Here is a 25,182-nt window from a genome sequence, read left to right as displayed (position 1 = left end):
TTTGAAAGTGGCCGAAAAAGGGATGGGTGGCTTTACTTTTTCTGACAGAAAACTTCGCCCAAAAAAAGGCTCCAGTCGTCGGAAAATCATCGGCGTTAAGCTGACTTCAACTTCCACACGATCGCATCTAGGTTTCCCTCTCATGTTCTTCATTTCAAAGTCATTCAAACCTTTGTTTAATTGAAATCAAATAGCAAGTGAGTATATCTCCTTTTACTTCCTTTTGAACACATAGACCCCCAACAATAATGGTTTCAAGTGCTCAAAATGATCCAAAATATAAACAATTCTAGGTCACTGTTTCGTGATTGATTTTGGTTGTCCACCCTCATTTCCAATTTCTAAACATTGGCCGATCAGTTCACCTCACAAATCATAAGTTATGTACTCAAAATGGATTCATCGACTCCAATTCATACACAACCAATGGCACAACACATTTCCCTTTTCATCATATGGGAGTTGTAGATTAAGACTATTGAATCTTCCGTTAATTTCTTATCCAATTAGTATTTAATTCAATCCGCAGTGCTCCGATGCAAGTAACAATGTATCGGTGCCAACCAGCCAATCAACCAACCAATACAAATTTTACCCTAATAAACAAAACTTTGTGGATTTAGGTAACGTGCTTTGACTTTACTTAAAATTCTGTTGATACGAAAGGCTCCAATTCCACTCATACAAATTTTATACAAATTTTCTCAAGTTTAGTCATTCAAGGCTCCATTTCCACTCAAAATACTCCAACTGAAATAATAATACCTACTAGACGAGTTTCATTGAAAAATGCAACTTATGTTGATTTAGGCAACCTACTTTGGCTGTATCTCAAAAGTGCCACAAGTTGATATGCTCGAATATCCATATCCATTCTTTTAAATCAATTCCATATGATCACAATACTCAAACTAAGAGTATAAGATACAAGGGTACAATAAGATGATTTTTCACCAAAAATGTATATCTTCCTTTGTCCTTTTCATTTAATCTTTACATACTTTTACCTTCTTATAAAAATTTTTGTATTAGTTTAGGAAGGTATAGCTTCCTTCCCTTCATCTTTTGGATTTTTTTCTTCTATTATATATTAGTTAGGGTTCTTCTATACATTTGAGCCTTTACAATATCAATTACGCAATACTCAAAAGAACATTTATCATGAGTTTAGAAAACTAACTTTTTTGGGAATATTATATTACAAAAAAGTAACGCAAACCTTGTCAAACCAAGTCTCTTTAATTTATCAGATGTTCTCTTTGAAGTTCCATTCATTGAGTAATATTGTACATGAACAGGATTCAAATTTACAATAAGTTATTACCACTTGACCGAAACATATCCTAGCAACATTGGAGATACCATGGTGTAGGACTCTATGTTTAATATGAAAACAAGTTCGGTTCATTGCATTGCAGTGCCAAAATGCACAGCCTAAGCACACAAAAATAAACAAGAAAGCCAAATTGTGAAAAATTAAGATACTCTTTGGTGAACAATTAGCATCCTGATTGCTGACCCCTGCCACTTTTCAACCGATAAAACAACCTCACCATCTGTGGTTTTGCTCAGAGTGCGCCTCCAAGACTTTCTCCCCGACCAACCCTAGTGTGTTTTCTGATATAGTCCAAAAAAAGACGATTTGGTTTAAAGATGAAGAAAAAACATTGAATGATGTAAACCAAATACTTTTTTCAGAAGCAGTTCCACAAATCACCAGATGCCTTGAAATGGTTCAAGCTTCAAATAGTATGATCAATAGTAACAAAAAAACTTTAAAAGCCGTAATGGAAAAGGGTATACAACTTTTGTGTGTTAAGTTAGCTCCCTGTATGTATAGTACTTAAAAATTTTCTTACAATGTAATTATTAATTTTTGGTTGAAAAACTAATTATATCGTATCAATTTCAAAATTCAAAACAAAGTAAGATGATCAGTACTAGAAAACAGAGAAATTAAGTACCTGCTATAATAGTTGTTTGTGAATAGGCTTTTCTCCCGAGCCTACAGAGGCTCTCCAAATCATCCCTAGAGCACTGTGTTATTCACATATCCACATAGCACACATCATCATTCAAATCTATGGTTTGTATCATGGATCTAAAACCTAATGACTGCAGAAGCTCTCTCGACCCACAAATACGCAGTCCACTCGACATGATAATGATCCGAGAAATATGACTTATGCATGCACAATGGCAGAGATTGAGATATTTTAAGCATTTCATCTTACAAATGCTGGCCGGGATATCTTGTAAAAGCTTGCAAAAGCTGAGATTGAGGATCTCTAGACGTTCTAATCGGTCAAGATCCTCAGGTAACTTCTCAAGCAACGAACAATCATCAAGTTCGAGAGATTCAAGATGTTTCAACATACAAATGCTATCAGGAAGATATTTAATCTTTGCAGATGTCAAAAACAGATTCCTTAAACATTCTAATCGGCCAAGATCTTCAGGTAACCTCTCAAGCAACCGACAATCATAAAGTTGAAGAGATTCAAGATGTTTCAACATACAAATGCTATCAGGAAGATCTTTAATCTTTTCAGATGACAAAGTTAGCTTCTTTAAACCTTCTAATCGGCCAAGATCCTCGGGCAATTTCTCAAGAAACTGACAAGAAAGTTCGAGGGATTCCAGATGTTTCAACATATAAATGCTATCAGGAATATCTTTAATCTTTTCGGATGATAAACTTAGCTTCTTTAAACATTCTAATTGGCCAACATCCTCGGGTAATTTCTCAAGGAACTGACAAGAAAGTTCGAGGGATTGCAGATGTTTCAACATATAGATGCATTCAGGAATATCTTTAATCTTTTCAGATGACAAAGTTAGCTTCTCCAGACATTCTAACCGATCAAGATCCTCAGGTAATTTCTCAAGAAACCGACAAGAAAGTTCGAGAGATTTAAGATGTTTCAACATACAAATGTTATCAGGAAGATGTCTAATATTATTTGTACAAGAAATATGTAGCGTCTCTAGATATTGTAGCTGATCAAGGTCCTTGGGGACCTCTGGAATACTGCCTTGGAGTTTAAGCTCTCTTAAACCTTCTAACCCACAAATGCTTCTTGAAAATGTATCAAGGTCTGTGCAAGCACACAGACCAAAAGAAATAAGCTTCTCAAGGTTTCTAGTCAATAAGGGTCGATCTTCTTTATAAAAACATTTAAACTGAAACTTTGGCAAATTAATGTCGGGGTGTAATGGGCATCCATCTAGGGACTCTGCAATCAGATGTAACTCAGCTAAAGGACCAACCTCACTACAAGAAGCTTTACTCTGTATGTCAAACTTAAATGAGATAAACCTCAAACAACCGCTTAAGTCTAAGAAGACAATCTTTTTTAGCGATTCATTGTCCATGTGAAGTTCTACAAGATTGGAACAATTTTTAAGATCTAACGTATTTAGATTTGGAGTCAGCCTCAGATCAAGGTTACTGATCTTTGAACACCTGATGTTAAGCAATCTGAGCTTTTGACATATATCACCCATGTGAAGTTCTTCTAGATCAGAACACATTTCAAGATCTAAATACTCGAGATTCGGAGTCAGCCCAATGTCAAGGGTCCTAATCTTCGAATATCCAAGTTTGATGGATCTCAGATTTGGAGATCTATCAGCCATGTGAAGTTCTACCAAAGACGAACATCTTGTAAGATCTAACTGCCATAGATTGAGAGCTGACCCAAGGTCAAGGGTCATCAACCCTGACCAACTTAGGTCAACAGTTTCGAGCTTTATACATCCAGCAAGCATGTGAAGTTCTACAAGATTGGAACAATGATTAAGATCTAACGTCTTGATATTTGGAGTCAGACTAAGGTCAAGGTTCCTGATCTTTGAATGCCTAATGTTAACAAATGTGAGCTTCTGACATTCATCGCCTATGTGAAGTTCTTCTAGATCAGAACACATTTCAAGGTCTAAATACTCAAGATTCGGAGTCAGCCCAATGTCAAGGGTCCTAACCTTCGAATATCCAAGTTTGATGGATCTCAGATTTGGAGATCTATCAGGCATGTGAAGTTCTACCAAAGAAGAACATCTTGTAAGATCTAAGAGCATGAGATTGAGAGCCGACCCAAGGTCAAGGCTCCTCAACTCTGACCAACTGAGGTCAATGCTTATAAGCTTTTTACATCCAGCAAGCATGTGAAGTTCTACAAGATTGTAACAATTCTTAAGATCTAACGTTTTGAGATTTGGAGTTAGCTTCAAGTCAAGGTTCTTGAACTTTGAACGACTGATGTTAAGGAATGTGAGCTTTTGACATTCATCGCCCATGTGAAGTTCTTTTAGATCAGAACATTTTTCAAGATCTAGATACTCGAGATTTGGAGTCAACCCAATGTCAAGGGTCCTCAACTTCGAATATCCAAGTTTGATGGATCTCAGATGTGGAGATCTATCAGGCATGTGAAGTTCTACTAAAACTGAACAGCCTGTAAGATCTAACAGCTCCAGATTGAGAGCCGACCCAAGGTCAAGGGTCCTCAACATTGACCCACTAAGGTCAAGGGTTATGAGCTTTATACTTCCAGAAAGCATGTGAAGATCTACCAATTCACGACATCCTATAAGATTCAATGTCTCTATATTTGGAGTAAGCCCAAGATCAAGGGTCCTGAGCCTTGACCAACTAAGGTCAAGGATTCTGAGCTTGTTAAAAACCTATAATATAAGAAAAAAAAGTATGGTGAATATTGGTGTAATAACAAGGCAATGGATGCATTGCATTCAAATGAGCAACATAAAAGAAATAATCAACCATAATTCTACCTTTCTTTCTCCCCCTTCCCAAAGTTGTATGATTTTACTGGAATTCATCTCAAGTGCAGCAAGATTATTTGCTTTAAATGTTTTGGGTAAAGACCTAAAGGGGTAATAGTTCCATTGTAGATATCGTAAAGCGTCTGGGAATTTACTAAATTTCCAATTCGGATGAGAACATTCGCTTTTACTTTCACCACGCACGTAAAGAAATCTAAGTTCCTTCATTTTTCTAAGACCTTTCATTAGAATTTCCGGATTGAGGTCACGTGTGTCAAATTTTATATATCTTGTCTCTTCGGTACCCTGTAATAAAAAAGAAGTCATCATGAAAGTTGTGTCGTAGTTAATGAAAATGTGTTAGCTTTAACTTAGAAATGAACTTGATCCTTACCAAGTCATTAGTCAATACATCTTCAATTTCCTTGGTAATCCACAATCGACTATGTTTGTTAGGCTTATCCGGGTGCAACCGACGAACAATATTCCTGCCCATCTCTTCAATATGGTCATGCATGCCTAAGCACTCTTCATCATCAGAAGAATCTTCGTAAATGGTTATGAGAGATTTTTGCTCAAGAACTCTTAAACCAGTTCTAGCATGATATCCACAACTTTCAAGCACTTTGATTGCAAAGTCTTTCGACCATCCTTTAAATATACATGCAACATCTAGGAATATTTCTTTGTAATCCTCCTCTAGACTGATATAGCTTATTTCTAATTTTTTCAGAGTTTCCATTAACGGAATTGTTTTAAGTCTTTTAAGAGAATCTACCCATTCAAGCTCATTTTTACCACAAAGAAATGAACCCAAAACTTTGATCGTTAAGGGAAGACCAGCTGCATAATGCACAACTTGTTGTGATAGCGCTTCGTACCCTATATCTGGAATCACTCTCCCAAATGCATACCTACTGAAGAGGCAAATTGCTTCTTCATCTAAAAACAACCGGACATTATGAATCGACTTCACTCGATGTGCTATGAGCACTTGCTCATCTCTTGTTGTAATGATAATTCTGCTTCCTGGCTTAAACCAATTCATCTCACCGGCCAACGCCTCAAGCTGTTCTATATGATCCACATCATCTAGAACAAGAAGAACCTTTTTACCATGAATCCATCTCTTCATCATGCTTTTCCCGTGATAAACACTACTTACCACGATGCCTTGATCCTTTATGATGTCAGAAAGAATTTGGTTCTGCAAGGACTTCAATCCGGACAAAGAAACATTTGAAACTTCCCTAACGTTCTCAACGAAGCTTGCACCTTCGAATTGGAAGGATATTTGATCAAAAACAGCCCTGGCTAAAGTTGTCTTCCCACCACCTCCCATTCCCTTGATCCCGATCATGCGAACATCATTTAAACTTGTTCCTAGAGATGACAAAACATCATAGATCCGGGTCTCCATGCCTACTAATGTTTCATCAATGCTGAAATTGACGGATCGTAACTCTAGTGAAATTTCTCCAACAACTTTCTGGATGAATTTAGCTTCATGCCTGTATTTTAAAGAAGATTTAATTAGCTTATTTAAAAATCCCACATGAAGAATTTTACTTTCAAATCCAACATACATATTTACATGAAGTAATAACATAGTTGTATAATAATCATATTTCATGTTCAAAAATTCAATAAGACTCCGAGCTTGAATTAGAATTTGACAATACAACATGAGATGCCATGTCCAAGCCTTTTACATCCAGGGTAAACTCAGATTAGAAGAAAAAAAAAAGCAGAGTGAAAGAAAATTGCAAATATATGATGACAGAATTATAAACACCTTCATACGAGAAAGTAAACTAATAAATAAGTCAACGACTCAACAATGTTTTTTTTTTTTTTTTTAATAAGGGTTGAACTAAAGCAAAACCCTCAAGCACCTCTATTCTTAAATTAAGAAACTTACTAAAATCAGAAACCGATTTGGAATAGTAATGATTAGCAACTATTTAGTCGTTTTGAGCCGGATTTTTAAGAAATTGGACATCGATGGTGCTTGTGTAATGTTTATATTATATTTGACCTTGATCGATTCAAAATGTCGCCAAACTTGATATAAAAACCAGAAATAAAGAATAATGCAAATAAATTGATGAAGTGATTACCTATCGGCAGTATTCTTCAACTCCCATCCGGCCAGATCCGCTGCTTCTTTTAGAGCACCCCTCCACTTCTCTGCGGCCTCTTCATTTTCATGATCGGCAAAGGCTTTTTCAACTGCCCCACTTTGTCTGCGGACTTCCGATGGTTCGACATCATAGAAGATGGGGTAGGCAGTATGCTCGGTGGTCTTGTGACACTCCATTATCTTCACAAGCTCATCTAAGCACCAAGAGGAAGAGGCATAGTTTTTGGAGAAAACAATGATATAGAATTTTGAATCTTCAATGGATCTGATGAGTTCATCACAGATCCTTTTGCCCTTTTTGATTCTGTCATCATCCTTGTAAGTGTGAATGTTTTTCTGCTGAAGAGCATAATAAAGATGATCAACGAAATTTGTACGGGTGTCTTCACCTCTAAAACTCAAAAACACATCATACTTAAAACTCTTGTAAATGGATGAAGTAGAAGAAGACGCCATTGATAATACGCTCTAAGTCTTTGTTGAAAAACACTTTAACATAACGATTCCAAAGAAAGGAGGAGATGAAGTGAATAACCCTCGGCACGATGGTTCAATAATGGGAATGTGAAAGTCAACCCCAAAAAATACAAATAAAACCAACCAAACCTACCGCTTGTATTTTATTTATTTATTTATTTTTTGCTTATTTAAAAATCGGACCTTTTAAAAATGGTTATATAATTTACAGCGATTACATAAATGATCCTTGTGGGTCCAACAATTACATTTCCATTACATTTTTTCCCCTTTTTCACCATTTGGTCATAAAATGATTGTATACTAAAGGATGTTTGGGATTGTTTTTAAAACCACTTATAAATTGTTATTCGGTTTTTTAGACTATTAGGTTTTTAATTTATAAAACAATCAAAAATCCAAAATAATAATCCGGTTTTGCTAAAAATCAATAAAAAATTTTGAATATCTGAACCAAATAGTCCGATCCAAATTGTCCAATTGGACAATTCGGTTTTATCGAACTAATGAACAACCCTGGTATTGATCTATGTTGGAAGAGCTATAAATGATCAATAATGACATGAATGTTCTTTCGAAATGTGCAAATCAAAGAGCCCTTATTCGATTTGTCTCGTTTAAATACATCAACTTGAACTAACTGAAACATGTTTCGACATCCATTTGCTTCTTACTAACACATGTGGATATAAAGTAAAATAAAATTCTTATCGAAGAACCCTAATTGGAGTACCTCATCATCAAAGAACCCTGATTCGATTCAGAAGATTGATTTGGGAGGTGACATAGAGATACTGATGAATAATGTATCCACCGGGGAGGTGGGAGTTCATTAGGTCTAAAAGGGCATACCAGTTATTTTGGTGTTTGGAAATGGAGTTGAACCATCCAGAGAGTGGAGAAGTCAGAGTGGTGCCTACTCATTTCTTTTAATTAAACTATAAAACCGTTCAGAGAGTGGTAGAAATAATAGAAAGGTAAAAACTCAAAACTCGTTTGATATGGGCTATGGAGTATGGACCTATGGACCGAATAAGACAATGTATAATTACTAAATTATGTGGTTATCCTAGATTGAAGAAAAGATCGGATTTGAACTAATTTCAAAAGGTTTGAAACCGAACGGTCTAAAACTGTCACACCCCAAAACCACGAACGGCGGAAACGTTCAGGGGTGAGGACGTCATGTACAGTATCACAACAATGTAAAATAGTAAACAAGCAACAACATCATCCATTGCATTATAAGTAAAGTTTTAATACATGTGTGTTCTTCATTGTAATAAGACACCAAAAATATACGATCAAAATAAAAGACGAGACTTATCTGCTCCGTCTTCTCAAAACCTGGCCACCGTACCTGTCTACTGATGACCTGAGAATACAAGTTATTTTGAAAGAGAGTATCAGCTTTAAAGCTGGTGAATTCATAAGTATTTAAGTGTCATTGTCTTGCTTACTAAAAGTTGTTTTAAGAGTCATGTAAACCTTTAAAAGAAAATGTTGATGTAAGTATGAAAAGCCCTAGAAAATCCCTTATTTTCTATCAGTGTGAGATGTAGTCTTCTACCAAGACCCGAATGTTTTGTAAGTAAAATGATAGTTTTTCCTTGTATTGACTAGTACTAAAGTTGTGACAACCCAAAGTTATTCCGTTACATTTCCCCGTTACCGTTAACGGAATTTTCCACTGTATACAAGTTCCGTTAATTAGAGGTCGCCAATTAAATAAATATTTCAATTATATATGTCGTTAAGTCGTGATAAAAGGAAATAAAAACACATAACACACATAGTCCATTATTCAGAAAAAGTTAGTTTTTATTATCACGACCACTAAATCGGGTGCGACCAAAATCCCCGTTTAACGGCAGTATCGGGTAGAATTCCACTGAGCTCCAACTCCCACCCATATATAAAGGGGAGTAAACTCCATTTGGAGACTTTTCCTCTCTCTCTCTCTATACTCTCTCTCTAGGTTCATTTTCGACTGCAAAACCGCGATTTCCGACTCCTAAACATAAGACTATCAACCCTAACTTGTTCTATGCGTGCATTATTGTCTTTTTAACCTAAAAACCACAAGATTGAGACATGAAAAAGGAGTTCACAGCCTAAGCTCCTCCTTAGGCCGTAAACACCCAAAATGAGGCCAAAATTACCCCAAAATGTCCCTAAAGGCTTTGAAATAAATTAAGGGAATTGCCTAGGAGTGTTTAAACATTAAATCACATGATTTTAGGGGGTAAAAGAGAGTTTACAGCCCAGGCACATGCCAAGGCCGTAAACACCTCTTAATCATGTCAAAATGCCCCAAAACACTCCCAAACCACCCTTAGGCTTAATACATAATTTAGGGGCTTGCTATTTCGGGTTTAGAACATTTAAACACAATGAAATAAAGGGATAAAAGGAGTTTACGGCCCAGGCATGGACCAAGGCCGTAAACACCCCTAAACATACCCAAATAATGGCTTTAATCCCCCCAAATGGCCTCACACTTCATTATAAATTCCTAGCAAGGTATTAGGGGCTTCAAACTTCAATAAACTCAAGGAATGAGAGTTTATGGCCGTAAACTCCCTTAGGAGTTGTCCCTGGGCCGTAAACTCCATTAAGATGCCCTTAAAGACCTTAAACCCACTCATGCCTTTTAGAATTGGACCTAGAAAAACCCCACTATCAAGATTGAAGCCTTAAAACACACTAGAACCCCTCACTATGAGTTTACGGCCATAAACTCATGGTGAGTAGTCCGTGGGCCGTAAACTAAGTGATTAGAGTTTACTCTCGGAGAGTAAACTCCATTCCTAAGCCATACACACCTTTGGACGCTACCCGAGACACCCCAAGCACTTAACCAAAGTGTTTTCCGCTCCTTTGAGTGCGTATACTTGTTTAATTAGTATTAAATATACTAATTTTATGTGAACATATGTTATCATATGTTAAGTGGGTCTCTAAGTGTGTCCAAGTCCTTACTTGACACCGAGCACTCAACCGGCACCTTCGTCAGATCCACTTATACCAGGTGAGTTCATACCCCTGAATGAACCTTTTAAATGTTTTTACATGTTTTATAGGGGGGAATACAAGTTAAACATGCCAGTTATCATATCAATCACATGTGATTGATAACCTACATGCATGAGATTTTACCACACTGTACACTGTTTTACCGAGTAGGATACTATAACGGTTTTCAGAAAGGTTTTCAATTGTTTCAAAACTCTTACTTATACTGTTTTATCTAAAATTCATTTTAAACGGGTTTATAAAGGTTCCAAGGATTTATAAAGTTTTTCAAACTTAATTTACCAAAGAATACCAAATGTGATTTTCCCTGAGTATGAAGGTTTTTCCAAGGTTTTCATCGAAGTTCCCTTTTACGACGTATACTTGTACTTGTTTATTACTGCTGCTCCGCTTTACTTATTTAAAACTCCTACTTGATAACGCTTTCACTTCTTGATACGCTTATACCTGTTATTGCCTCCATTTCGCTTATACTTGTAGTCACTTATACTTGTTAGACGTTCTACTTCATCAGTTGTCGATTCCACTTCGTGATACACTTATACTTGGTGCACTTATACTTCACGAATCGATTATTCCACACTATTCGCTCACACTGTATGATTCAGTTATTCCACACTATTCGCTCACACTTTATGATTCAATTGTTCCACACTATTCGTTCACACTTGTTACACACTCAATCGTAGTTAGATGTGTGTCTGTACTTGTATAGGTGCATATAAATAATGATTAAAGGACTTAGGAAGGTTTGTCCTCCCTATTTCCTTTTCTTCATTGAGATGTGGTCTGGTGGGATCGGATGGCCGTCCGAAGGTCGTTTGATTCGTTAGTTGTTGTTATGTATACGAGCATAGACATATAGGTTTACTCTAGTCAGTTCAGTTAAGAGTCTCTACCTCTAGTTCAGCACTTGCATTAGAAACACACTACCCACTATTTGGAAGTCTCTACCCACTATTTGGGATGCATCTTCAGGACACGGCCTTCTCCGTCGTCTATTTGGTAACGAGAGTCTCCTGCAGGGAGAGCGGACATTGTGTGTATAGATCTATACGGGATTGACACCCCCGCACCCTGACTGCTAGCACAGTCCACGGCCAACCAAGCCAAGGGGTGACAAATGTCATATTTTATAGACGCTTGTAGGGCGTCAGGTACTATAGTATCGGTTAGTATGGTTACGAGTATCCCAGGTTGCCTTATAATTCATGGCCTTAAGGTAACGGTATTTCACCGACAATTTACACTATATGTTGGTAACTCATTCTCAGAGTCACTGTTTTGACCATGCAAGATGTATCTTTCATTTGATACTGTCTGCGGTCTGTATTCTTTGTTTTGACTTTGCAAGATGTATCTTTCATTTGATACTGTCTGTGGTCTGTATTCTCTGTTTTGACCTTGCAAGATGTATCTTTCATTTGATATTGTTTGTGGTCTATATTCTCTGTTTTGACCTTGCAAGATGTATCTTTCATTTGATATTGTGTGCCGTCTGTATTCACTGTTTTAGACCTTACCAGTTGTACCTTTCATTTGGTACCTTCTGGGGTCCGTGTCTCCATTTCTTAGACTGAACCAGGCATGTCGTTCGTTCGATACTCTCCTGGAGTCTATGATTCCTTTGCCTTAGTCAGCAGTCCTCACTGCTGAGGCATATGTTATTTCCCTGACTTCTCTTGCTTCCTTTAATAATCAAATTCAGTATTTTGATAATGATAGTGATTAAGGGAAACTACTTTTTACCACATAACTCCGTCCAGTCTCGGTAGAAGGATGCTTTTATTAAAGAAAATATAGGATTTTTTGGAAAGAAATCTAATACACTGTATACTCTTTAAATACTACATTATAAAGTTATTTGAATAAAATGTCACTAATTACTTATGAACTCACCAGCATTTGTAAAAAATGTTGATACTCGCTTTTCAAATAACTTGTATTCTCAGGTCAGCATTAGACAGGTACATCCCCGGAGCTGTTGATGAAGATAGCTTAGTACCATGCTGTGTTTATTACATTTGCTTATATTACTCTCATATATATTATGATGTAAACAATGTAAAACTATTACTATTAATGCAATGTTTTGTTGTACTTTGATTACTATAATGCATGTGTTGTGATACTTGACATGACCACCCCAGAACGTTTCCGCCGTTCCGGTTTTGGGGTGTGACAAAAGTAGTTAGTCTAACTCATCATTTATGTGAAAGTATCACAAAATAAAGTAAACAGGAAAATGTACTACTGTAAGTGTTGTCACTGGGTACTAGGACTAACACAACATCGCGTTAAGCGAAAAATGCAACCTAATGAACATCCGAAGATTGTCCAGAAAAGTAATAATGTAAGTGTCATCGTTGGGTACTAGGAGTAACACAACATCGCAATAAGCGAAAAGTATAACCTTATGAACAATCGAAGATTGTCCACTTGTCCTCTGTAGCAGCAGCAGGTGGGTGGAGGGATTAGCCCCGGTTATCGATCTTCCTAATATAAATAGTAACCTTAGACCTCCATAGATGGTCATCGACCACTGGTGCTAATCAGTGGGGTTCGGAATGATAAGTCCCGCCGAGATATCCCATTGAACCCGGATAGGAAAGATAATTTACACAGAAAGTACTAATAAATCATCCTCATAGTTCTAAGTACAAGTATCCAAGTAAGTAAATATAGGATAATGCACCTACGTAACAGTGTTCATGTATGGTATTTATGTAAGTGTGTTCATGTATCAGGTAAGCATATGTATATGTACTCATGTATCGGGTAATGTACTGGTATAGACTCATGAATGAACTGACTCTTGTGTGATTCCTTGTAATAGGAATAATGTTTGATAACTTCAAATTATCCCTATGATAATTTACTAAAATGTAATTGGTTGATCAAGTTGGTTTATACACTCTTACTACTCAAGGGTGTGGGAATCTAAATGAAAGATGTAAACTATAACATCAGTACATATATACAATATACGTGTACATGCATAGTTTAGTTCAAGAATGTAAAATGGTTTTGTAAGACATCCAAGGGTTTTTGAACAAACAATAAAGTGACTTGATGTCATTTTGATAAACATTTCAAAAGTAATACATTTGATAACAAAGTATTTTAAAGATAGAAAACCATTTCATGCATCACATTTTGTAGTATGTGAAATCTGTTGAATGAAAGAACAATTATAAAATACATATGGATGATTTAATAACATGTTGTTTTCTACTTATACCCCCCCATTAAAGCATTTAAAATCATTTAAAACATTGATTAGGGGTATGAACTCACCTGTAGATGGTGATTTGGATGAACTAGACGGTGTAGGATTGTTAGGTGTCAAGTGAGGACTTGTACACACACTACGATCCTAATGAACATATAATCACACATATATGCACTCAATTAGTCTTAAATGACTAATTGATAGTGTCAAGACATCCTAGACATAATAACCACTTTATATAAGTGTTTTAATCCCTAAGGATTGCATCTAAGCTATTGTGGGACAAGGCACTTGTGTTTAGGGTTCCAAGGGACCCCATATATGTGTTTACTCTTCAAATACCAACACACATGGAGTTTATGGTTGTAAACTCTTGAGTTTACGGCCGTAAACTCCCAACCATGGGGGTATAGGTTCTAGGCTTTTATTCCAAGCATATGAAGACCCTTGACACACTTTGGTGCCCCTTTAATGAGTTTACGGCCCATGAACCATGTCATGGCCGTAAACTCACTTTGCAAGGTGATTCTTATGTGTTTAAGGACCTTGATTTATTAGGAACAAGTTTAGGTGAAAGTCTAAGGCCTTAGGTGCCTTAAAAGCACCATTTTGAGCATGATTATGGAGTTTACGGCCTAAGATATTCTTGGGTCGTGAACTCCCAAACTTGGGTGGTTCTTGCTTGATTTCATGTCCCTAACACACTCCTATACAAGTCTAAGGCAGTAGTATATCACGGGGGACAGTCTAGGCTTCGTTTCGGGAGTTTACCGCCCAAGAACACCTTGGGGAGTAAACTCCTAAATCTAGTGATTTAGCCACCTAAATCATGTTATAACTACATAATAAGCTTTCTAACACTACTAGAAAGAGTTACTCACGTTTTGTTATAAAAACCCGAAGATCCGTGAGAGAGAAAATGGCTTTTCTCTAGTTGGAAATGCGAACAATGAATGAATTTGGTTCAGAATTCTATTTATAGTCCTGAGATATTTTTGGCAGAAAATATTTTTATTCCTGAAATAACCTCTAATATAATAGAGTGATGGAATAATAGAGTTGCACTAAACCCTAGTGCATCCACTCTCCTAATATCTCCTGAAGTGTAAACCCTGAATTACTCAAACTTATACGGAAAAGTCTGAAAATTAACTGTGACTGCTATAACTTCTATTGATGTGATATAGTTTGTACAGAATGGACATTTCAGGTTGTCACATCATCCCCCCGTTAGAAGGAATTTCGTCCCGAAATTAGAATTTAAGCAATTAAGAAGTTACAAATAGCTAAGCGAAAAGGTGAGGGTATTTCAGTTTCATCTGATCCTCTCGTTCCCAAGTGAATTCAGGTCCACGCTTTGCGTTCCAGCGCACCTTCACTATCGGGATACGACTTTGCTTTGTTCGCTTGACTTCTCGGTCCATGATCTCTACTGGTTCCTCCACGAAGTTGAGTCTCTCGTTGATCTCGATCTCGTCGAGTGGAATAACAAGAGTCTTGTCGGACAGACACTTTTTCAAGTTCGAGACGTGTAAGGTAGGATGTACGTTACTGAGTTCGTGCGGTAGATTGAGTTTGTAAGCTACAGGGCCGATTCTCGCAAGAATCTCGAAAGGCCCTATGTATCTTGGATTGAGCTTCCCACGCTTTCCAAAGCGTATCAAGCCCGTCCAGGGTGAGACCTTCAGTAGGGCGGGGTCGCTCAGTCAACAGTCCTCCCTACCTTAATTATACATGACTAGTATATGTTAGGCGATTATAGAAATGCCTTGTGAAAATCCATTCATGAAAAAGGTACTCTATTCAGAACACTTAGGACTCTCTACAGTTCCGCGTCGACTCTATCGGTCCAAGTATCCGCGATAGTGATACATAGGATGAAACCCGAGACGCCTAGATCTTGTGTGCCTGTTCGGCACATGACTCTATCGATCCTTACTTTATATCATGTCGGAGTATGCCAATTTCGACGACTCTATCGATCATGGTTTGACTTCGTTCAACCATGTGTTCATCCCTAGTGTTGTGTAAAAAGAACTTTCTCCGTAGCCATATCGGCAAATAAAGGTTCTTCCGAACCTAAACATAATACGAATAATCAAACCTAATGCGATCCGTCAGTCGCCCCTCTTATCTCAAACCTTCCGAAGTACCCAGGAAAGGGGTACCGTGCGCTGTTAACCAACCCTCCTTAGACAGATAAGAACCAAAGCGAAAGACACTGCATGCATTCCAGAAGACAATAACCACCCGAAGCATACCTAGTAGATTCCCTAGAAAGACCTTTCATCCTATCCCATGGAACGGGAGCTAGAGTCAAGAGAACCCCTACAGAATGAGCTACTATAATGACCACAAATCTGAAGTTGTTGTCATTCCAATTAAGCCAACATAGTAGCTAACACCCTCGGTTGATAAAGAAATCTGAGTCGTAAGAGTCAAGGACATTGACTACGACCATCCATTCACGCTTAATCCCCCGAATTAAGCATCGCAGCAGATAGCTCAAAAATCTGAAAGCTGCGATGAGTTAAACTCTGAAAAGAATGGATGAGGAGATTAAAGTTCCGAGTGATGGAACCCTTTGCTCACTAGATTTGACTTACACCGAGAAAACTCAGAACCTTCGGAAGAGTGGTTACAGTAGATGCTTGCACTACTCAGGCACTTCGTCCACCCTGTTACAAACAAGTAGTGCCTAGGATCCTCCGCCCCCTCGCATGGAGGAAGTCACCGTCGCCCTGTAGACGATAGACTGCATTCTCCGAAGTGAACACTAGGATACCGAGAACCACAGGATAACCTTCTCAGCCGAGAATACTTGATCAAGTGCGAAAGTAGTTGCCTTAAGCCGCATGACCCATATCTCGAAGATATTAGAGACTTGACACCAGCCTTGGTGTTAATCGAGGGGTTATGCAGGAGCATGCACTTTCCGCACTAGAATAAACCAAAGTCTTAGAGATCCATTGGACTATTAGGTATTCCACGAATACTATCTCATACAGAAATAGTAGCACCACCTCCCGAGATAGTCCAACACTCGTCCGGTGAAATCCTATATCCCCGATTCTCAGGGTTTCCGTATCTCAAGATTCTTTAGTGCAGGTTCACTCTGCACCAGCTTGAGATAGACACTCTATAGCAAACAGATAAACATAGTCACGCAACCCACTCGACGACGTAGAAAGTCTCTATCAGCCAGTTGATAGGTAACGCGAAACCAAAGACCACCCGAGCTTTCTAAGGACCAACTTGAAGAACTACACACACAGTACGAGTGAGAACGTTAGGAACTTCGGAATGGCGATCACGCCAGTGATGATCTTGCCATAAAAGTACACTATGTTCTAAGTACCGAAAAGCTCTACCCTTCTCAGAGCTTAGGACCATCCGAGAATCCTCGCAGAGATTTGGTCCAACCCTCGTCAAACCACTACTACCTTCGGATATTCCACAAGATTCACACCCGATCGATCCACTCCTTAGACTTGATATGTGTTCACCCGACGTCACTCTTTGTACCCCACTCATCTTGATAGAAACCATTGAAAACCATAACCTCGAAGGTACACCAGTTGGAACCCATTAGCTACACGAGATGGAATCCGCATCCCGTACGTGAAGGTCTGTTGGGATGACAAACACATACCAGAGTTCACTTGGGAATGCGAGGACAAACCGTATAGGAAGTACTCTCTTACCTCTACTTGGCCATTCACACCTACTTCCTTGCCTAGACCTAAATTTCGGGACGAAATTCCCTCTAACGGGGGGATGATGTGACAACCCAAAGTTATTCCGTTACATTTCCTCGTTACCGTTAACGGAATTTTCCACTGTATACAAGTTCCGTTAATTAGAGGTCGCCAATTAAATAAATATTTCAATTATATATGTCATTAATTCGTGATAAAAGGAAATAAAAACACATAACACACATAGTCCATTATTCGGAAAAAGTTAGTTTTTATTATCACGACCACTAAATTGGGTGCGACCAAAATCCCCGTTTAACGGCAGTATCGGGTAGAATTCCACTGAGCTCCAACTCCCACCCATATATAAAGGGGAGTAAACTCCATTTGGAGACTTTTCCTCTCTCTCTCTCTCTATACTCTCTCTCTAGGTTCATTTTCGACTGCAAAACTGCGATTTCCGACTCGTAAACATAAGACTATCAACCCTAACTTGTTCTATGCGTGCATTATTGTCTTTTTAACCTAAAAACCACAAGATTGAGACATGAAAAAGGAGTTCACGGCCTAAGCTCCTCCTTAGGCCGTAAACACCCAAAATGAGGCCAAAATGACCCCAAAATGTCCCTAAAGGCTGTAAAATAAATTAAGGGAATTGCCTAGGAGTGTTTAAACATTAAATCACATGATTTTAGGGGGTAAAAGAGAGTTTACGGCCCAGGCACATGCCAAGGCCGTAAACACCTCTTAATCATGTCAAAATGCCCCAAAAACACTCCCAAACCACCCTTAGGCTTAATACATAATTTAGGGGCTTGCTATTTCGGGTTTAGAACATTTAAACACAATGAAATAAAGGGATAAAAGGAGTTTACGGCCCAGGCATGGACCAAGGCCGTAAACACCCCTAAACATACCCAAATAATGCCTTTAATCCCCCCAAATGGCCTCACACTTCATTATAAATTCCTAGCAAGGTATTAGGGGCTTGAAACATCAATAAACTCAAGGAATGAGAGTTTACGGCCGTAAACTCCCTTAGGAGTTGTCCCTGGGCCGTAAACTCCATTAAGATGCCCTAAAAGACCTTAAACCCACTCATGCCTTTTAGAATTGGACCTAGAAAAACCCCACTATCAAGATTGAAGCCTTAAAACACACTAGAACCCCTCACTATGAGTTTACGGCCGTAAACTCATGGTGAGTAGTCCCTGGGCCGTAAACTAAGTGATTAGAGTTTACTCTCGGAGAGTAAACTCCATTCCTAAGCCATACACACCTTAAGACGCTACCCGGGACACCCCAAACACTTAACCAAAGTGTTTTCCGCTCCTTTGAGTGCGTATACTTGTTTAATTAGTATTAAATATACTAATTGTATGTGAAAATATGTTATCATATGTTAAATAGGTCTCTAAGTGTGTCCAAGTCCTTACTTGACACCGAGCACTCAACCGGCACCTTCGTCGGATCCACTTATACCAGGTGAGTTCATACCCCTGAATGAACCTTTTAAATGTTTTTACATGTTTTATAGGGGGGGGGGGGGGAATACAAGTTAAACATGCCAGTTATCATATCAATCACATGTGATTGATAACCTACATGCATGAGATTTTACCACACTGTACACTATTTTACCGAGTAGGATACTATAATGGTTTTCAGAAAGGTTTTCAATTGTTTCAAAACTCTTACTTATACTGTTTTATCTAAAATTCATTTTAAACGGGTTTATAAAGGTTCCAAGGATTTATAAAGTTTTTCAAACTTAATTTACCAAAGAATACCAAATGTGATTTTCCCTGAGTATGAAGGTTTTTCCAAGGTTTTCATCGAAGTTCCCTTTTACGACGTATACTTGTACTTGTTTATTACTGCTGCTCCGCTTTACTTATTTAAAACTCCTACTTCATAACGCTTGCACTTCTTGATACGCTTATACCTGTTATTGCCTCTATTTCGCTTATACTTGTAGTCACTTATACTTGTTAGACGTTCTACTTCATCAGTTGTCGATTCCACTTCGTGATACACTTATACTTGGTGCACTTATACTTCACGAATCGATTATTCCACACTATTCACTCACACTGTATGATTCAATTATTCCACACTATTCGCTCACACTTTATGATTCAATTGTTCCACACTATTCGTTCACACTTGTTACACACTCAATCGTAGTTAGATGTATGTTTGTACTTGTATAGGTGCATATAAATAATGATTGAAGGACTTAGGAACGTTTGTCCTCCCTATTTCCTTTTCTTCGTTGAGATGTGGTCTGGTGGGATCGGATGGCCGTCCTAAGGTCGTTTGATTCATTAGTTGTATGTTATGTATATGAGCATAGACATATAGGTTTACTCTACTCAGTTCAGTTAAGAGTCTCTACCTCTAGTTCAGCACTTGCTATAGAAACACACTACCCACTATTTGGAAGTCTCTACCCACTATTTGGGATGCATCTTCAGGACACGGCCTTCTCCATCGTCTAGTTGGTAACCAGAGTCTCCTGCAGGGAGAGCTGACATTGTGTGTATAGATCTATACGGGATTGACACCCCCGCACCCTGACTGCTAGCTACAGTCCACGGCCAACCAAGCCAAGGGGTGATAAATGTCATATTTTATAGACGCTTGTAGGGCGTCAGGTACTCTAGTGTCGGTTAGTATGGTTACGAGTATCCCAGGTTGCCTTATAATTCATGGCCTTAAGGTAACGGTATTTCACCGACAATTTACATTGTATGCTGGTAACTCATTCTTAGAGTCACACTGTTTTGACCGTGCAATATGTATCTTTCATTTGATACTGTCTACGGTCTGTATTCTCTGTTTTGACCTTGCAAGTTGTATCTTTCATTTGATACTGTCTGCGGTCTGTATTCTCTGTTTTGACCTTGCAAGATGTATCTTTCATTTGATACTGTCTGCAGTCTGTATTCACTGTTTTAGACCTTACCAGCTGTACCTTTCATTTGGTACCTTCTGGGGTCTGTGTCTCCATTTCTTAGACTGAACCAGGCGTGTCGTTCGTTCGATACTCTCCTGGAGTCTATGATTCCTTTGCCTTAGTCAGCAGTCCTCACTGCTGAGGCATATGTTATTTCCCTGACTTCTCTTGCTTCCTTTAATAATCAAATTCAGTATTTTGATAATGATAGCGATTAAGGGAAAACTACTTTTTACCACTTAACTCCGTCCAGTCTTGGTAGAAGGATGCTTTTATTAAAGAAAATATAGGATTTTCTGGAAAGAACTCTAATACACTGTATACTCTTTAACTGCTACATTATAAAGTTATTGGAATAAAATGTCACTAATTACTTATGAACTCACCAGCATTTGTAAAAAATGTTGATACTCGCTTTTCAAATAACTTGTATTCTCAGGTCAGCATTAGACATGTACATCCCCGGAGCTGTTGATGAAGATAGCTTAGTACCATACTGTGTTTATTACATTTGCTTGTATTACTCTCATATATATTTTGATGTAAACAATGTAAAACTATTACTATTAATGCAATGTTTTGTTGTACTTTGATTACTATAATGCATGTGTTGTGATACTTGACATGACGTCATCCACCCCAGAACGTTTCCGCCGTTTCGGTTTTGGGGTGTGACAAAAGTACTTAGTCTAACTCATCGTTTATGTGAAAGTATCACAAAATAAAGTAAACAGGAAAATGTACTACTGTAAGTGTTGTCACTGGGTACTAGGACTAACACAACATCGCGTTAAGCGAAAAATGCAACCTAATGAACATCTGAAGATTGTCCAGAAAAGTAATAATGTAAGTGTCATCATTAGGTACTAGGAGTAACACAACATCGCAATAAGCGAAAAGTATAACCTTATGAACAATCGAAGATTGTCCACTTGTCCTCTGTAGCAGCAGCAGGTGGGTGGAGGGGTTAGCCCCGGTTATCGATCTTCCTAATATAAATAGTAACCTTAGACCTCCATAGATGGTCATCGACCACTGGTGCTAATCAGTGGGGTTCGGAATGGTAAGTCCCACCGAGATATCCCATTGAACCGGGATAGGAAAGATAATTCACACAGAAAGTACTAATAAATCATCCTCATAGTTCTAAGTACAAGTATCCAAGTAAGTAAATATAGGATAATGCACCTATGTAACAGTGTTCAAGTATGGTATTCATGTATCAGGTAAGCATATGTATATGTACTCATGTATCAGGTAATGTATTGATATACACTCATGAATGAAATGACTCTTCTGTGATTCCTTGTAATAGGAATAATGTTTGATAACTTCAAATTATCCCTATGATAATTTACTAAAATGTAATTAGTTGATCAAGTTGGTTTATACACTTTGGTTCCCCTTTAATGAGTTTACGGCCCATAAACCATGTCATGGTCGTAAACTCACTTTGCAAGGTGATTCTTATGTGTTTAAGGCCCTTGATTTATTGGGAACAAGTCTAGGTGAAAGTCTAAGGCCTTAGGTGCCTTAAAAGCACCATTTTGAGCATGATTATGGAGTTTACGGCCTAAGATATTCTTGGGTCGTGAACTCCCAAACTTGGGTGGTTCTTGCTTGATTTCATGTCCCTAACACACTCCTATACAAGTCCAAGGCAGTAGTATATCACGGGGGACAGTCTAGGCTTCGTTTCGGGAGTTTACCGCCCAAGAACACCTTGGGGAGTAAACTCCTAAATCTAGTGATTTTGCCACCTAAATCATGTTATAACTACATAATAAGCTTTCTAACACTACTAGAAAGAGTTACTCACGTTTTGGTATAAAAACCCGAAGATCCGTGAGAGAGAAAATGGCTTTTCTCTAGTTGGAAATGCGAACAATGAATGAATTTGGTTCAGAATTCTATTTATAGTCCTGAGATATTTTTGGCAGAAAATATTTTTATTCCTGAAATGACCTCTAATATAATAGAGTGATGGAATAATAGAGTTGCACTAAACCCTAATGCATCCACTCTCCTGATATCTCCTGAAGTGTAAACCCTAAATTACTCAAACTTATACGAAAAAGTCTGAAAATTAACTGTGACTGCTATAACTTCTATTGAAGTGATATAGTTTGTACAGAATGGACATTTCGGGTTGTCACATCATCCCCCCGTTAGAAGGAATTTCGTCCCGAAATTAGAATTTAAGCAATTAAGAAATTACAAATAGCTAAGCGAAAAGGTGAGGGTATTTCAGTTTCATCTGATCCTCTCGTTCCCAAGTGAATTGTGACAACCCGATATTTCGAGACAATGTAATGTAAAACCAATAAAATTTAGGTCAAAATATAGCTTTCCTAAAATCTTAATTGGGTTATATAAAGTACTAGGAATCGTATCAAGGTTTTCATGCATATAAAGAACCCAAAAATCCGAGTTATAACGAAGAAGTTATGACCAACCGAAGATTCTCGGCAAAACCGACAATACTGATAGACGTAAAATACGAAGTTTCAACACAATAGTTTTTAGCCTTAAGTATCTAAATGGAAGTTATAGATAACCTCAAACCGTGAGCGTACATAAAAAGAACGTCCAAATCTGACTTCGTATGAGAAAGTTATGATTTTTCCAAGTTCAGCTTAGCAACAGACAGCTAAAAACTCGAATCGGAGATCGAGCGACTTTTGGCCGGAATGACCTAAATGAGAATCAAAGGTCTCGTCAATGGTATTTCAGCGGTAAAAAGTCTGGTGAAAACGGACGTCGGATAAAGAAGTTATGAATTTTTGAAGAAATTCCTTAATCACGTCATTTTAATAAATAAATAATAAAAATAATTTCGGAATTTGCAAACGGAGTCTAAACGAAAGTTGTAGATCTTGGTCTCACCTTCGCGTGGATATAAAGAACGTCAAAAACGGAGTTCGTATGAAGGAGATATAAATTTTAGAAGTTTATTTAAAATAAATATAAATTTAATTATAAACTCCCGGTATTATCTGAAGGGGAGTAATCGGATAGGACCGAAGTACGCCCTGCGTACCTTCGTACGCCCCGCGTACTCGAATCAAGGGCCTCAGATCGTCCACGTTGCCCTATGCGAAGCTACAGACCCGTCCCATCCGACCCGCCCCATCCGACCCGCTCCATCCGAAATACGTAAGCGATGACGTCTCGTACGCGCTGCGTACCCTCGTACGCCCAGCGTACCGAGGCGGTTCAGCACCCCTATAAAAGGGATGCGAGGCTTTCCGGAAATTTTGCTAATTCTCTGTCTTTCTCTCACGATCTTGCCTCGTTTTCCGTGCCCGTTCAAACCCGAAGCTCTGGTCTTTTTGCTCAAGTCCCGAGGGTCGATTTTACTCCCGAGATTCCCGAGAATCCAGAGAAAAATCCGTTTCCCGAGACGAAACTCTGCCCGGTTTTCCATCTCGCTATCTTCAAACTTCCAAGTGAGTTCATACCCCTTAACTAATGTTTTAAACTACTTTTAAATGTTTTATAGGGGGGGATACAAGTATAATCATGCTAGTATTATATCAATCGCATGCGATTAATAAGTAGAATTACGCTAGTTATTACATCAATCACATGTGATTAATATACAACATTCAAAAGATTTGGCTACTCATTAGCCGTTTTACCAAACAGTTTCCTTCAAATGATTTTTATAAACATTTTATATGTTTTAAACTACTTATTACACTGTACATCTTACTCGGTACATTACCTTTCAAACTTATTTACAACTGTGTTTCAAACAAATGTTTCCTTATACTCCAAACTGTTTTATCATACTTATGCCTTCAAATTGTTTTATAGATCCACATCAATTCGATCTTTTCTTAAAATAATATTTATGTTTCAAATGTCTTACAAAATTTATTTATGCTTTTATATTATAAATTGCATGCCTCTATATGTATAGTTATATAAGAAATGTTTAAAAGACTTAGGAAGGCTATCCACCCTATTTCCTTTTCGCGCCTTGAGATGTGGTCTGGTGGGATATTGGGTATTCGTCCGAAAGCCGTTTAAATATTAGTTATATATCATGTGTACATATATAGTCATAAAAGGTCTTTCCAGTTCATCCCATGCCCTTAGTTAGCAAGGGTATACATCCATGACCGTACGTACCAGTTAGACTACTAGTAAACTACCATATGGGTAGTTTAGGAAGATACGAGAACAATTACTAGAACGCGATACCATACAATGATTCAGTTCATTCATGAGTCAATACTTTCTAGAACAGTACAGTACATTACATATACAAGAATACGTTACCAATTGTGATCCACTGTATCGGAGCATGCCTTAAATGTCATGGCCCGAGTTGTAGCCAGAATTCTCTTGGAGGGAGAGCGTTGAGTTTGCGTATAGATCTATACTGGATTGACTACCCTACACCTTGCTGCTAGCTACAGCCGGACCTGCAGGTCTGCGGGTGCCAAACGTCATTCCGTTATTACGACCGTTCTTCATGTCGTTGTTATCAGTCGATAGTATGGTGCAATTATCACATGATGCCTTAATATAAATCCGATTTAAGGTAGTTAGTACAGCAGTAGTTCCTATAATACAAAACTACAGTACTACGTTAATTTTCCCATTACATATTTTTAGTGACAATCTCACTTAAACATAAATGTACAAACTATATTTTTGGATAAGGATAGTTATACTTTGGAAAATACTTACTCTTACAAGAGACACACACAGAACAGTTACGTCTTAGTAAAAGACACCTTCATATACTAGAAGGAATCATAGGGATTCTAGGGTTTTTCAAACACTTGCAATTCATATACACTTTCAAAATTCTTACAATACCTATACTTAAAAATTCTTG

The 25,182-nt window shown here is 37.9% G+C and overlaps 1 protein-coding gene across 1 annotated transcript; it reads right to left on the bottom strand.

The window, feature by feature from the left end:
• Window positions 1–1,964: 1,964 nt before the first annotated feature.
• On the bottom strand, window positions 1,965–7,472 carry LOC145052778 (uncharacterized). The gene is made up of 4 exons (XM_079000661.1): window positions 6,906–7,472; window positions 5,180–6,296; window positions 4,795–5,091; window positions 1,965–4,686 (listed from the first exon to the last, which is right to left on the bottom strand). The coding sequence occupies exons 1-4, from the start codon at window positions 7,382–7,384 to the stop codon at window positions 2,047–2,049; spliced, it is 4,533 nt and encodes a 1,510-aa protein (XP_078856787.1). The 5' UTR covers window positions 7,385–7,472; the 3' UTR covers window positions 1,965–2,046.
• Window positions 7,473–25,182: the final 17,710 nt, after the last annotated feature.

This window comes from Lactuca serriola, chromosome 5 (assembly GCF_051521515.1).
Source record: "Lactuca serriola cultivar US96UC23 chromosome 5, Lser_US96UC23_V15, whole genome shotgun sequence".
Classification (NCBI taxonomy): domain Eukaryota; kingdom Viridiplantae; phylum Streptophyta; class Magnoliopsida; order Asterales; family Asteraceae; genus Lactuca; species Lactuca serriola.
Note: the sequence above shows the minus strand (reverse complement) of the source record. Positions and strands in the feature narration are given on the sequence as shown.